This window comes from Trachurus japonicus, chromosome 1, assembly GCF_045865225.1.
Source record: "Trachurus japonicus isolate A0001 chromosome 1, Traja_1.0".
In the NCBI taxonomy this organism is placed as follows: Eukaryota; Metazoa; Chordata; class Actinopteri; order Carangiformes; family Carangidae; genus Trachurus; species Trachurus japonicus.
The window spans coordinates 13934227-13947182 of record NC_140907.1 but is presented as its reverse complement, the minus strand read 5'-3'; the positions used below and the strand labels follow the sequence as shown (position 1 = coordinate 13947182).

Here is a 12956-nt window from a genome sequence, read left to right as displayed (position 1 = left end):
TTTCACTTCATCTTTTATGAGTAAAGTCAATTTGGGGATGTATATTTTTCCAAAAAAAAAATCAATACTCACATGTACACTGAAATAGTTGTTGGTCACTGTACTGTAATTGTCCCTCCTGTCTAGGCTGTCTGTGAAAATGTTTCCCTCCCTTCCTCAGTGACTGATAGTGGACACACTTCAGCAGCAACACAAACCATGTGTTTTTTCAGAGTGAGATTTGTTGGAGCAGAAAAATCCTTCTTTGTTTCATTTTATAACCATTTTTATGACATTTAATGACCTTGAGAGGGACTATTTTCCACAATGGTTGAACAGAAATACTACACCTACTGTCTATTTGTGTCACAGCATGTAAAGAGTCTTAAACTTCTGTCCTGCTGTCCTCTACACAGGACAATGATACAAAACAGACCCAAGAGTCCACCGTGCAAGAAACACAAGCAGTTTTTGGAACAGTTAAATGTGTAACTTTGAAACTGTACCACAGATGTTATACTGTCTTAACATTATACTATGCACAGTATAAAGCAAATGAGCTCAAAGCACCTGGAAAGACACAAATAGCCTATGTCTGCAAATAAAGAATACACCATAGAAAGACTAGGCTAAGCAGAAGTTAACACCACATGTGATAAATACTTTATGATAAACGAAAAGAAAGGCCCCTATTGGACATATGACACAGAGAGAGAGAGAGTCGGTATTTGTGTCCCCGGAAACACTTTGTTGTTATTTGTATTGTGTGCGTTTTCTGGTTGCAGTGCGTTGAAATGGTGTGTACCACCCATAGACTGTAAAAAAAAAGAAAAAAAAAAGAGCTTTTACACCTTTTACAGCCTGAATGACTGACTCGCGGGGAAACAGCGACACGGTGAGGTCAATGATAAAACTGCACGGACTCTGTTGAACACGTTTTCATTTAATATAAATAATAATAATAATACAATATAAAGTGAAGTTTAAATTCTTATTTGAGATTTAATCGCACCGAGTGATGCAGAAACACAACCCACACATGGACCCAATCCTTATTACCGATGTTTGACAACCCGTGATGTTTCTCTCTGTGTGTGTGTGTGTGTGTGTGTGTGTGTGTGTGATAGATATTTATCTACCGGTATGTGTGTGTGCGCGTGTCACCGCTGCTGGAGGTGAACCGTGCTAGCCCAGTGCTAAGTTGCTATCAGAGTCGTAACAGCCACGTTAGGGAGTGAAAGGACAGATATTAACGCGTTTTAAGACTTCCGACTGAAGAGAAAACCGGACGGCCAGGTCAGGAAATAGTCCATGCGCGGGCAGGACGTGCGTTAATATCGAGGAGAGCCAGTGTGAAGTTCAGTAACTTGACAGATGCTAACCTTGTAGCTAACTAGCTTCTCCAGAAACTTCTGCGTTGAGCCTGACAGCAGCGGGGTTTGTTTACTGGCTGTTCGTTCACACCGTCGGGGGCCATTTGCAGTAAAATTGTCCCGAGTAAATGCAAAACATGGTGTTTGCGGAGCCTACCGGGGTGGACATCACCTCCACCGACACATAACAGACCTCACAGTCCGGTAAGTGGAGCTAACATGCTAAGTCAGCAGCTAGCTGGTCAGGTAACACGTGTGTGCTCGGCTAGAGGCTGTTTTCAGAGGGAAATCTGCTCCCAAGGTTAACAAGTATGGTGTTAGTAACTATACACTGAGAGATGGACTGGTTCGTGTCCTGTCCTGAGAGACTGATGTCTGCATCTGCACATCCTCTGACAGCCAGCTAACTGGAGCCAGCCTGTTTACACCCTGCTGCTGCTGTGTTTATGTTGTAATGTGTTGAAATGTGTCTGTGGTCTGACTTCCTCTCTGTCTGTAGCAGCGTTGGCTGAAATCAACCACCGTCAAAACGGCAGTAGCAGGGGAGACACGGGATTCATCCAGCTCGACAGCACAGTCAAAGATGGAGTTAGCCGCGGTGAGTGTGCAGCTGCCGGCTGCTGCGTGCTGAGGTCACCGTGATCATCACCCAGACCACCGGAGACCGTCAGTCTGTGGATGCACCCATACTTCATTCACAACTAATTATTGATTATTGATAGAGCATCCAGTCCAAGTTGGTGGCTCAGCTGCTGAAAATAACCAATAACAAAGCTGCATGCAGACATGTTAGATGATTTCTACCACAGCTGCGACTATTTCAGAAATTGTGTTGGAAAGAAATTATGAAAAGTGTGTTTGTATAATTACAATCCTCTGATTAAACACCACGCAGATAAAAAAAAAAACACAAAGTCATCATGTCAAAAATAATTCTAAAATCCAATATTACCATCCAGCACAGTGACCTAACAGCCTGAGGGCTTCATGGGCAGGTAGTTCTTCACTGTGTTGTTTGCTCTTGAACAGCAGCTGACCTGCAGCCACAGTCTGACACGGTCTCTTCTTGTTTCATGACAGACCGATCTTGATCACAGCTGGGACAGAAATAATGTTGAAGGCATTATGGAAACATGGCATGGATATTTTTGTATGCTTCTTAATAACTTATGCAAATTGCCTCCTACTTCATATATTTTCTGTGACCCATATTTAAAGCCCCCTACTCAACATGTACACACACACACACAAATAGAAACACGCAGCCACTGTATGACTCATGTTGTTTGACAAAGATGCAATTTAGCAGTGAGCTTTGCAGGGAGGGGGCTGCACTGAAATACAGATGTGTGAGTGTGTCTCTGGAAGATAAAGATAGAAACCCACAGAAAAGCGCAGGCTGGATTAAGCTTCTGCTTTGGCTGTGAAATATCGGGGTGGGGGAGGACCAGGAGAAGGAGAAGGAGAAAGCCATTGTGGGTTGGAGGGAGAGGTTGAGAGACACAGTCAGAGAGAGAGAGAGAGAGGGAGAGAGGGGAAGGTATGAGAGAGATGGAGGTTTATTTTATAACATGCTCTTTGTAAAAGCAGCATCACAGAGTGAGGCAGGGGGAAGAGGGCAAAATGCAGGAGAAGCAGGATGCTCAGACCCGAGCCCCAGGCAGCCTGGGGAAGGTAGGAGAGCGTGTTTGTATGTTATGTGCACGCATGTGTATGGTAGCGACATATATGCTTTATGTTTATGAGAGGTGTGTAGTATATTTGTTTGCTGTACATGTGTTTCTTGTTGTCTTCAGATAAACATTTTCCTCTACATACATATTTCTCTTTAGCGTCCTCCTGTCTGTCTGAATCTGTGTCCTACCGTCTCTGCCTGTTTGTCCATAAGGCATGTAAACACAGATAATGTTGAGTCTCAGTATAATTCAACCCAGCAGCCTGTGTGTGTGTGTGTGTGTGTGTGTGCGTGTGTGTGCGTGTCACTGTGTGTGTGTGGGGACTGTCTCTACACATCTCCATCATCCACTGTGTGTGTGGGAACCTGGCCTTTGCAGCTTTGTTTTTTTTGTTATGTTGGAAATGTCACTCAAGCATTATGCAGATTCACATTAATGTGCAGTTTGTGTGTGTTTATTATTTTGGAGCTCATCCCTATTGAGTCACCATTTTGGATTCAGATACATGTTGGGGTAATGTTTCCCTGGCGTTCATCTAGAAGAGATCCATACAGAGAGTGACGTTGAATGATGCATGTTAATATAATATCTTTAACACTGTATCTAATCCTTTTTATGTCTCTGTGCCTTATCCTCCTCCTCTTCTGTCTCTCTCCTCTCTTTCCATAATTCCTCTTCCTCTCTGCATTTGCCCTCCTCTCCCTCTGTCCCTACCATTTCTTCCTCCTGTCACTTCTCTCTCCTCTTGTGTCCTCTTTTGCTATCCCCCATCCCCTCTTTCCTTCCACCCCTCTCTTGTCTATTCCTCCCTCCCTCCTCGTTCTCTCTCTGACATTGTCCTCAGGCTCACCCAGCTCTCAAAGCCTTTATGTGTGGTTCTCTCAGCGGCACCTGCTCTACGCTGCTCTTCCAGCCTTTGGATCTGGTCAAGACACGGCTGCAGACCCTCCAGAACAACGCCAAGCCGGGGTGTGTGTGTGCACATCTTAACATGTGTGTGTGAACATGCAAACACATTCTACCTAAATGTCACAAGACTCACACTCACTAGTAGGATAACAAACATGCACAAACATGCACGCATTCGCTCACAGCATGGCAGGACAAAATGTGAAGGCAGTGTCGGCCTGAATCAGCTGTTATGACCCATATAGAGCAATTAGTCACACCAGCAGCACCATGTAATCATACTGTCAGGCTGCGAGGTCGCTTTCCCCTCCACTAGGGACAAGACGAGGAAATGTTAGTGGATACAAGTGGATATTTATTTGAAATGATGATCCACAGGTGGTGGATATTCACTGGCTCCAATTTCCAGTGGATAGTTATTGTGATGAACGATCAAATGTGTTTTGCTCCCATTATAAAAATAAGAACTACGGTACTTATCATCTCTCTGTCTGTAGTTGTAACATGTTTCTATTTTTGACTGTGTTTGTAACCGTCCCTGTTAACTTCATCCTGCAGCGCACCCAAGGTGGGGATGTTTACCGTCCTCGTCAATGTCGTCAGGACAGAGAATTTCTTCAGTCTTTGGAAGGGAGTTTCACCAGTGAGTGTCTGACCTTGTTTATTACCTTCATCATTTACTCTCTGTAAGTTGTGTTGGTGCCTGTAGGCAGGAGGCACAGACCTGCTGACAGTGTCTGTCACCTTACATTCACGTCACCTCTGTCTCTGTCTCTGAGAATCAGACGGACACTCTAATCTTCATCTAAAATAAGTCACCTTTTCATTTTAGATGCCACACAACTGTGTTTTTATGTGGGTTTTGAAAACAACACACATGTAGTACCATGGTTCTGAACACTTAACTTAACCAGATCTCTTTGGCTTTAATTAGTAAGTCAGACAAAATTAAACATGACTATTTTATACAAAGGTTTTAGATGTGGTAGTACATATTACACACTAGGCTGGCATTTTCTAACTGCACCTTTTTAACTTGTTTGTTTTTCTCTCTGTCAGTCATTTGTGCGCTGCATCCCCGGGGTCGGCATCTACTTCAGCACCTTCTACTCCCTGAAGCAGCACTTCTTCCTGGACCGGGCGCCCAACGCTGGTGAGGCTGTTCTTCTTGGAGCGGGGGCAAGAGCTGTGGCTGGCGTCTGCATGCTGCCGTTCACTGTCATCAAGACACGCTTCGAGGTGAGTCGCAGGAGTTGTGGACTTAAATCATTCATTTAAAATCAATCATTTAAGATCGGTTCAAATGGAAGAATGACACTTCTTTCATTCCCACTGTGTGCCTCGAAAGCCTGTTTTTGTAATCATTTTGAGTGGGATGTTAATTGTTCAGAATTTTTCAGTCAGTCACATTAGCTGAATGCTGACTTGACATGAGTGGACAACGTGATAACTGGTTTGTACTAAGTTTGTACTGTTTATTTTTCAGTTTGGCAACATTAAAACTACTATTTTCATAATAATCATATTCAAAATTATCAGATAGGTGGTTGAATAAAGCAACATTTTTCACCCTGGCACAGGTAGTTGATGGCTCTCTTCATAATCAGAGTTACTTTCAACTGTGAGGGAAAACGGAGGAAGATAACTCGCATCCATTTCAATTTCTCTGTCATATTCATAAACTGTGGCTTTTGAACTGTAAATGTGACACTGTTCCAGCTGGCTTCCGTAAATTAATAACCACAATTTACAACCATAGAGGAAGTGTCTAGAATGACGGAAGTATCTGTACGTGACAGGGTAGTTCTCTGTAATAACACAATTAACACACTAACAGTCAAAAATGTCATAAAATTAGATTAGATAACGAAACTTGATTGATCCCAAAAGGGCAACTTGTTTACTTCCACAACAGACAAACGTAGACATACAGACATGGCACGCACACAGCCTTTGAGACAAGATTATAAAAGCCTATAGGACACGATTAAAGCCTAAAAGAGCAATAAAAAAATACAGTAAATATAGATAATAAAGTGCGAATAATCATATTCTATGGTCATATTTTGTTTCAGAGCGGCTGTTATAACTATGTGAGTGTGCCGGGGGCTCTAAGGAGTGTGTATGAGACAGAGGGAGTCCGGGCTCTGTTCTCCGGGCTGACCGCCACGCTGCTCCGAGACGCTCCCTTCTCTGGCATCTACGTCATGTTCTACAGCCAGGCCAAGAAGGCTCTGCCCCCAGGTGAGACCCACACGCAGGCCGGCTACCTAGTGTTGTTTTCTAATTTTATTTTTTAAAATATACTTGCCAAAAATATCTATATTATGCGTGTAGAAAGCAAACTGCTGTACTCAGCAGTGCAGCTTACTCGGGCCCTTTCTCCTGACACCTGGTCTCTCTGTCAGAGGTGACTTCGTCGGCCTACGTCCCACTGGTGAACTTCGGCTGTGGGGTGGTGGCCGGTGTCATGGCGTCGCTGGTAACGCAGCCTGCAGACGTGGTGAAGACTCACATTCAAGTCAGCCCGTCCCACTGGAGCACCGCAGATGCTGTTCGCTACATCTACATGGTGTGTGCTCGTTGCATCACAGCAGGCAGATATCTGTCATTTTCACTGAAAAGGATGTGGCACTGTTACCTCACCAGTATCATACTAAACTGTCCTGCTCTGCTCTCTCCCTCAGGAGCACGGCATGGCCGGGTTTTTTCGCGGGGCTGTACCCAGGTCTCTTCGCCGCACTCTGATGGCTGCTATGGCTTGGACTGTTTACGAACAGCTGATGGCTCGAATGGGCCTCAAATCCTGAAAAGCAACAGTACTGAGAAAGAGAAGATGAAATACGAGGGTATGATGATCTTTGTTCTCACTAAAAGCCGCCTGCGAGAAGAAAAAGGAGCTGAAGAGTTTCTAGAGAGTGAGCCAGCACTACCAGAGGAACCGGGTGGAGAGGGTGCGCGTGTGTGCGTGCGTGTGCGTACGAGTGTGTGTGATTCTTATTTTAATGTTTGTGAAAATGTGCCTGTGTCTGTGGGTGTGTACGTTTCAGATCGTGATGTTACACCTGACACACTTACTGTATGTCAGTCTTGGACTGGAGTGACTCTCCCTGACGTGAACTTCTTCCTCCTCTTACTATTTATGTCTGGACACCCTGAGCTATGGCTACCACTCACCACATGCCCTTGACCGAGGGCCCGTATATCTGCTGGGCAGCTCGGTTGCCTTTGACAAGCTGTTTGGAAACGCTGCCAAGACAAACAGGACAGAGTACCTCTGCTGAGGTAACCCAACAATAAAGCACTGCAGAGAAGAGGGGCAGCAGCTTCTGCCACATTTATGACACTTAAGGTTGATCAATGTTTCTAACTTGTCAACTGATTAAATAGTCTGAATTAACAAGCAGACTTAGAGGAGATTTATTTGTTTCAAGCTCAGACAATCACAGATACTTATAGAGCTACATAACTATAAGAAAGATAATAAGAAAATATCTGGGTTAACTTCAATAATCTCAATAAAGCCTTTGTTGCCATACCTCTGAAAACTATGCTAACTTAAACTTAATATACAACTGTGGGGCATTTTTGCATCATGAAACCAGATGTGCTTTTCAAAGTAATGATGAGTCACATCTATATTATAAAATGCATTCAGACCAGTGATGGCATCTCAGATCAGGATTTTGTGGATTTTTATGAGTTTTGTAGTTAATTGCTTAATTGTTTTGAGGGGTTAAAGGCATCCTGTGGAGTTTCTGCCCACTAGCAGCAGCAGCAGCAGCACTGTGGAGCAGTGTTTTTTGAGTGTGTCCCCTCTTTTGCTCCTATTGTGCACATGAGAGCAACACGATAGTCAAAGCATCTTCTGTTAAAGTTAGATGGCAAACATGGAAATAATCTGCACACAATTTAAAAATATTCAAAAGATTGCCTGAGCAAATGTTTAACAAGGAGGGGAATTAATTTAAGAGCTTTGTCAGACTTAAAGGAGACACTTTCAGAAAAACTGAATGTAGACATAACATTTGTTTGATTACAAGAAAATTCCACAGGCTGCCTTTAGTCAAAATGAGCAATGGCATTTGCATCTTTTTCTGAGTTTAATAAGCACTTTTGTAAGTAGTTTTTTTTTTTTTATTAAATTATTTTAATGACAGGATGAAGTGGGGGTGAGATCTTATAAGTGTTACAAGTAATGTTACTTCCTGTTTGCATTTCCCAAGAACTTTAAGCTTGCAAGTGAAGCATTGCTTAATCATTGTGCTACTATGTCGAAAAAGATTGCACAGAATATCAGTGCTGGAGAAACCATGGAGACTGCGGTAACACTTTATAATAAGTACACACTTTTAAGCATTAGTTAAAGCAGAAGTAAGCGGAATGTTTGTGTTAACAATTTGTGTTAATATAAGTCTTAAATAGTCATATCTTCCGACGGGAATCACTTACATAGAGTGTTTGGTCCGAAACACGGGTCTGTCAGTCACTCTGCTCTGCTGTAAGCCGAGGAGAAAACTTTCCTTGTATCCTACAACCTTTATCCAATGAGGAGAGAGAACGGCATAAAGGGGCGGTCCTCTCTGTGTGTGCAGCCAAGGGATGCACGTGAATGTGGTGACGTAGGGACGAGAGCGAGGACTGCTAACTCCATCCGCTGACAGAAAGTTAGCCAAAACGACCGGATCGCTTACTTCTGCTTTAAGCATTAAATACTAAATTCATCATTTATAACACATGAATACTCATTAGTATGTAGTTTATAAAGCAGTTAAAATGTTTTGCTCATCATTGATAAGCACTAACTGTATTTATAATGCTAATCAGTATTCATGCGTTATAAATGAAGAATTCAGTATTTATTAATGCTTAACTAATGCTTAATACTTATTATCAAGTGTTACCGACTGTCCAGCGTCTCACAGGCTCTATGACTACTTGACTCGGCAGAGAGTTATTGGTTGTAAAAGATGAAGACCATATTTTTATGTTGCGTGTACAGTGTACCCTTTCTCATAGATATTATTTATTAGTGTTGGTGTAAAAACAGATGTAATATATTGAAAATATGTGTTTATAGATATGCCAAATGGAAGGTCTAATTGGTGGAGGGCTGAAAGATTTAATTGTCTGAACAAAATGGATCATTAACAGCATGTTATCTGACTGAAAACTTTTGTTAACCTTGCTAACACGACAGAGATCTCAGTTATGGCTAGTGTGATCTGTGATACGAGTTTGTGCAGCAGAAAATGAATAAAAAATAAAAATGCTGGGGGGAAAAAAGAACAATGGAAAAGGATCAGCAAAGCACAGTGCAGGCTGAGAACAAACTAGAGATGTGTCTGTGAAGTTAAACTTGACAAACAGATATTAGTGTTTTTTACATGGTGAACGTAAGTGGCTTGTGACAGGAGTTGATGTCTAAATGCCTCCATGTTTGCTGTGTATCTGTCATACATGTGCCATAACTCACACCTGGAAGTTTGACTCCTGTAGTCTTCTGTTGTGACTGTATTGTATATGGTCATTGTTATTGTAGCTACTTGTTTCCTGAGACAGACACTGTGCCGGCCTGGTTTTTAATGTCAATAAATTCTCTTATGTTTTTTTCTTTCAAATGAATTATGACTTTTTCTTATTAGAAATCAAGAGGGTATTGATTTTACTTTGTTTAGTTGTTTTATTTATGAATAGCAGATCTAGTATTTCCAGGTACACATTTCCCAAGATGTTTACACATGAAGAACCAAAACCAACCATTATAATGACAAAGTATTGGATACAATATACAATATACCTATATAGGTGGATGGGCCATGTGCTTCTTTGGCTTCCTCTATCTTCTTCCCCCTGCTAACAACATGAATAGTTTCTTACTACTTCTCTATCTCTAAATAGCAGGCACAGCTTCAGGACCAAACACATGCTATATAAGGTGGACTGCCCCAAGCCGAGCAGTACATCTATTAGCGAAGGTTAGACAATTATGTCTGAGGATACGTCTGAGGATACGTACGCAAAGATAGACCCTACCAAGAAAGTCAGATTTCAGACAGAGAAGACAGACGCAGATGCAGAGAGGACAGAAAATGTGCTTATTTATGAAAACTGCTCTGCAGAGAGTCCGCCACCGCAATTGCAGGACACTACTGAGGACCAGCAGAAAAGTAATGAATGTGACTGTATGTGTCGATTTGCCTTGTGTAAATATTCTCAATGCATTTTGTTTTTTAAATGTGCAATTTATGTAACATCAGTCATTTATTTCTGCTTTCAGCCATTTCAGTCAATGCACCTTCTGCAAAGAGGGACCTCATCAGACCTGCTATAGTGTTGCTGGTGCTGCTGTATCTTCTCCTCATGGCTCTAGTCATTGCTGTGACTGTCCTATGTAAGTTTTTCAAATCAACTGACTCAACTCAAATTACTCAGGTATATAAAAGTGATGTTTGATCATTTACATATTTGACACTGTGGCAGGGTTTCAAGACCGAAGCCTCAATATCAACCTGACCAGAGAGAGGAACCAACTAAAGACCAGTTACAGGGACGTGAAAAGCCTCAATGAAAATCTGACCAGTGAGAGAGACCAACTACAGACAGATTACAGTGATGTGAAAAACCTCACAATCCAGCTACAGAATAACATTTCTGTAGTCACCAAAGAGAGAGACGATTTTAAAAAACAGCTTGGTGAGTGTACAGGTTTTGTTGTACAAATATATTGTGCATGCAAGTTTTTTGTTATCTTACATTTTACCAAGACATTTTTGAATGGTCAAATTGAATCAATTCAAGACGACATTACCAACCCTTAAAATTCAGACCAGAACTAACGTTCTTTCTAGATTTTTCTTAACAAATGAAACAAACTAAAACTAATCAGTGGTATTCGGTCACTTTGACTAGAACTAGCTGCACTGTGTCTAATGTTCACTACTGTGTCTAATATTGATGTTAAACTAAGCTAACCAGCTGTCGGCCTACTGGATTACGTAAACAGGGAGTGGTATCTCTCCCCTTTTTCCGTGTTTAAATAAATTAACATGTTTTCTTGAGTAGAGCAGCTGAGAGCTGCATCTCTTCTTGATGCTCTGTATAGTGTTTTGTCTTTTGCCTTGTCATGGGGTTTGCATACAGTAATGTACTAAACCATATGTTGTGTTGTTTAACAGAGACACCCTGCCCTCCCAATTGGTTAAAGGTGGAGAGCTCTTGTTATTTAATTACCTCCTTAAAAAAAAACTGGCGTGAGAGCAAACAGTACTGTGAAAGTGAAGGTGGACACCTGCCAATCATATCCAGCGAGGAGGACCAGGTGAGTCTTTGTTTCTCTTAAAGCCACTGTTGTTGACTGAATATTTTTATTTTGTTCTCTGTACACATGTATTGCAACATGTTTGAAAACTAAATCATATCCAAAACCCTTTCGAACTTAACTGATTTAATGCGGTATATGATTTAAAAAAAAATATATATATAGCCATATAGGCCTAGGTGGAAGACGAAAAAGATCAGTGAGGTAAAGCAGGTAAAGAGGTCCACAATATCTTCTGCTTAGTTGTGAAAACACAAAAAAGATAAATGATATCAAGCCATAGTTCTTTTTTTTCTTTTTTCCGAATTCATCATTTTAATCAAAAAGAGGATTGAAACGAACTATACTGACAGTGATCTAAATGTCTCTCCCAACTCTACGTAGGTGTTTCTAAACTTAATTAATCCTAGCTGGATTGGTCTCACAGATCTGGAGGAGGAAAACGTCTGGAAATGGGTTGATGGAACGATGGTCAACAAAACGTAAGACATTTTTTCCAGTTTCTTCTTTACTGATGGCCATGTATTGATTGTATTACCGGTAAACATACTGACAATGAAGACATCATGTGCATTTAAGTTCTGCAATTCATAATCATAATTTATAATCATGTTTGACCTCAAAATTAACCCACTTAGGATGTATTCATAGATGTCAATATTTTGAATTTCAAATTCTTTTTAACAATGGTTTTAAACTGTGTCTAAAATGTTGTTTTGTTTTGTTTTTCTATCTCCAGGTACTGGGCAGATAAACAGCCAGACAATCATTGGGGAAATGAAGACTGTGTTCAGATTAGATATCCTGGCCTTAATAGCTGGAATGATATGAATTGTGATGATAAATTACCTGTCGTCTGTCAGAATAATCGTGTTTACTCTCTTTAATTGACTCTCCATAATGTACAGTTATATGTATTTTATGTGTAAGTAAATGTCGTAACCCTGCAGCAATGTCTAAATTTCGATCATTTCTTTTTGAAATAACTTCTTTCTTTTTTTTTATCTTCTGATGACTTCATTATTTGTATGACTGGGTGGATGTGGTAGATATAGATATAGATTCCCGTCGGAAGATATAACTATTTAAGACTTATATTAACACAAATATTCCTCTTACTTCTGCTTTAAACTTGACAAACAGATAGTGTTTTTTACATGGTGAACGTAAGTGGCTTGTGACAGGAGTTGATGTCTAAATGCCTCCATGTTTGCTGTGTATCTGTCATACATGTGCCATAACTCACACCTGGAAGTTTGACTCCTGTAGTCTTCTGTTGTGACTGTATTGTATATGCAGTGGCGGCCTTAGACATCTGGGGGCCCGTTTCAATATTTCATATGAGGCCCGACCCTGTTAAACATAAAATTATTTGCCAGCTATGTGCCCATGTGTCGCTGATGCTTTCAACCCTGAAAGGACGCAGTAAACGCACTATCCATGCATCCCAGGTACGCACAACACATTAAGTGTTAAAATCACTATCAGGGCAAGAAACCAAAAACGAGGACTGAAGTTGGTTTTCATCAAAAAGCAAAATCATTATGTACATTTTCAGACAAACTACAGGCTTTAACTGAATTTAAATTGGCAACAAAAGTAATGAGAGCAAAGTGCTCCGCGTTATTTCAGCACCACGGACAAGGAAAGGACGAGACATGCGGACAGACAGACGTCTACAGGTGCTGCGGTGCTGGA

At 41.2% G+C, this 12956-nt stretch overlaps 2 protein-coding genes across 2 annotated transcripts; both read left to right on the top strand.

The window, feature by feature from the left end:
- The first annotated feature begins 1280 nt into the window (after positions 1-1280).
- Positions 1281-6752, top strand: LOC146991526 (mitochondrial glycine transporter B-like). Its single transcript, XM_085773903.1, has 8 exons — positions 1281-1556; positions 1852-1950; positions 3873-3997; positions 4496-4580; positions 4997-5176; positions 6013-6181; positions 6346-6509; positions 6625-6752. The coding sequence occupies exons 2-8, from the start codon at positions 1936-1938 to the stop codon at positions 6745-6747; spliced, it is 861 nt and encodes a 286-aa protein (XP_085630029.1). The 5' UTR covers positions 1281-1556; positions 1852-1935; the 3' UTR covers positions 6748-6752.
- Positions 6753-9926: 3174 nt separating this feature from the next.
- Positions 9927-11788, top strand: LOC146991525 (uncharacterized). Its single transcript, XM_085788992.1, has 5 exons — positions 9927-10107; positions 10227-10331; positions 10421-10645; positions 11116-11258; positions 11643-11788. The coding sequence occupies exons 1-5, from the start codon at positions 9927-9929 to the stop codon at positions 11742-11744; spliced, it is 756 nt and encodes a 251-aa protein (XP_085645118.1). The 3' UTR covers positions 11745-11788.
- Positions 11789-12956: the final 1168 nt, after the last annotated feature.